This window comes from Lygodium microphyllum, chromosome 16 (assembly GCF_053477565.2).
Source record: "Lygodium microphyllum isolate KBCC chromosome 16, Lygodium_microphyllum_v1.1.10, whole genome shotgun sequence".
Lineage (NCBI taxonomy): Eukaryota > Viridiplantae > Streptophyta > Polypodiopsida > Schizaeales > Lygodiaceae > Lygodium > Lygodium microphyllum.
In genome coordinates this window covers 66463493-66466417 of record NC_141150.1, presented here as the reverse complement: position 1 = coordinate 66466417, position 2925 = coordinate 66463493, and the positions used below count along the sequence as shown (strand labels likewise).

Below are 2925 nucleotides of genomic sequence, written 5' to 3'. Positions count from 1 at the left end.
GAATCCACCAAAACGTTGTGTGTGTGACATTTGTTACTTTGTACATACTTAGTCGTTGTGTTTGCACTTTTGTTCTACGTGGATAGTATACTGAAGAGGGTTTGGAGCAAGAACTTATCTGTAATGCTTTAGTTGACATGTATGTGAAATGGGGGTTGGGATGTCGTATCCTGGATGACATTGATTGCAGGATATACAGAACATTGACCTTTCCATGAGGCATTAGAATGTTTCAGACGGATGAAACTTGATGGTATTTCTTCGAATGCTTTCATGTTTGTCTCTGTGCTGAAGGCATGTGGTAACATGGGAGCCATTGACAAAGGTGAAAATTTACTTTTGGACATGGCAAAGAGTGGGTTGGAAACAGATACATCTATTGGAAGCAGCATAACTGAGATGTATGCCAAGTCTGAGATGATGTCAAAGGCTCAAGAGGTTTTTGATAAGTTGCCAGCTCGTGACCTTGTGTTGTGGACTTCGCTGATTGCAGGCTATGCTGAACATGGACCATTTATCAAGGCACTTGCTTCTTATCATCACATGCAATTAAAGGGTGTTTGTCCAGATGTTGTCACTATTGCTTGTGCCTTGAAAGCTTCTATATGCATGAAATATTTGAGTAAGGGCCAAGTCATTCACATGGAGATTGGTTTAAAAGGATTTGAACAAGATCTTCCTATTGCTAATACACTTGTTGGACTATATGCACAATGTGGCTTACTCTTGGATACCAAGACCTCCAGAGGCACTGTTTGGTCCCAAATTGACATGTGATCTGGTCAAATTTGGAACATTCAGGGCAGACCCTGAATTAATAGCTCGACCAAGATTTCCACTGATAGCTCCACTAATCACATGGCAAACTAAGCTGGTAATCGGAGGACTTGCACCTCCAATTATAGATGGAGAAAACCCATTCCTGGAACACCCCGGTTATTTACAGATCCAGAGGAATCTGCACGTGGAGAGCTTGCGTGGAGGAGAGGAAAAAGAAAATGATTTCTGGGCGGCAGCGGCGTGATTCCCACGGTGGCGTCAGTAGTCTCTCGCTCCTTCATGACTACCTAGCATCTCCACTTCTCCTCTCGATGTAGCGTCGTGGCTCCTTCTCGACGGTAGCTCAGTGCAGTGCCCACTTCTTGCTCTATGGCAGCATAGCCGTCTCTGGCTTTCCACCTCTCCTCTATGGCAACGATGTCCTCTTCTAGTTGCACGGCAGCCCAGCGCCTTGTCTCCTCCCTCTCAACGGCCAGCATCAACCCTCTCACTCCCTCTCGACAGCCAGCATTCTCTCAGGCTGCACCCCCTTAGATCTCCCCCATGGCATCGACTTAAATAGGGGAGAGGAGGGGATCCTCCCTCCCCCACGCGTTGTATCGCATGAGATCTTCCCCCCTACAAGCTCCATCAAGGAGCTTGATCATACCTACTATTCCCCTCCCCTCCAACATGATAGTCGGCTGGGGGGATAAGGGGAATATAATTTTCTTTTTGCTATTATCCTAAATTTTTTTGGCCTCCAAGAGGAGATTCATATGAACATTGTATATTTTTAGATTCAAAAATGTTACAGTTATGTCATTCGGGCTTACGAATGCGCCTGCCACCTTCAACAGGTTAATGCAGGATATTTTTAGGCCATACCTTGATGACTTCGTCTTCTTCGATGACACTTTAGTCTATTCTAAACAGGAAGAAGATCATGAACCCCAACTTCGGATTGTCCTTGAGATAATGAGGTCACATAAGCTGTATGCTAAGATGAAGAAGTGTGCATTCTTCAAACGACAGATTGAATATCTGCGATTCATAGTATTAGCGAAAGGAATCTCACTAGACCCAGCCAGAGATGTGCTAGAATGGCCAATACCAACAAATTTCAAAGAAATACGCAGTTTTCTTGGATTGACAGGATGGTATAGGGTCTTCATAAAAAACTATGCTTTGATTGTAGCACCTCTGATGGACTTACTGAAAAAGCAAACATCCATTGCATGGTCAACTCCCGAACAAACTAGCTTCGATAGATTGGAAGCAAAGTTTGGTATCAACACCTATCCTAAAACTTCCAGACCTCAATAAAGAGTTCTAGGTAGTAACTGATGCTAGCGCACTTGCCTTAGGATGTGTGCTTATGCAGGAAAGTCATCCTGTAGCATACTCTCTCAAGGAAGCTGAAGAGTCATGAGAAGAATTATGCTACGCATGATCTAGAATTCTTAGCTATCATCCATGCTCTAAAGCTTTGGAGACACTACCTGTTGGGTAACAAGTTTGCTCTAGTGTGACTGATCACAAGAGTCTCAAGTGGATCTTTACCCAGAACGAGCTCAACATGAGGCAACGTCGGTGGATTGAAGTGCTGGAGGAGTATGACTTTGAAATCAAGTTCTGACCAGGAAAAGAGAATGTAGTTGCCGATGCACTCAGTCGCAAGGCATTCCTTAATTCTCTAATCTTGCAAAATCCATCAATAGCTAGATCTCTTGCACAAAGGTATCCATGCCAAACAACCCAATACTTGAGTTAGTTAGAGAGGAAGTATGCCATGATCCAGCCTATCAAAAGATGATAAGGGAGATCTCTATCAAGGATCAGGACCAAAAGATGCAGGCTAAGTATCATGAAATCTCTATCAATAGTGGACTTGTCTACTATAGAATGAGGCTATGTATACCGACAAGCCAGTCACTTAAGCAGAAGATATTGTGGGAAGCTCATGATTCCCCTTTCTCAGGATATCCTGGCTATGCCAAGACTCTCAATGCAGTTAGGAAGAGCTATCATTGGGAGAGGCTTAAAGGTGACATTCTCAAATATGTCACCGAGTGTTTGTCTTGTCAACGTATCAAAGCCGAACATGTCAAAATGCCAGGGAAGTTGCAACCGCTTGACATTCCCCAAATGAAATGGGAATTCATC

At 43.7% G+C, this 2925-nt stretch overlaps 1 protein-coding gene across 1 annotated transcript; it reads left to right on the top strand.

Moving 5' to 3' along the window:
* The first annotated feature begins 240 nt into the window (after positions 1–240).
* LOC148022932 (pentatricopeptide repeat-containing protein At4g25270, chloroplastic-like) lies at positions 241–777 on the top strand. Its single transcript, XM_087695285.1, has one exon. It carries the CDS (start codon positions 241–243, stop codon positions 775–777), a length of 537 nt encoding a protein of 178 aa, XP_087551411.1.
* Positions 778–2925: the final 2148 nt, after the last annotated feature.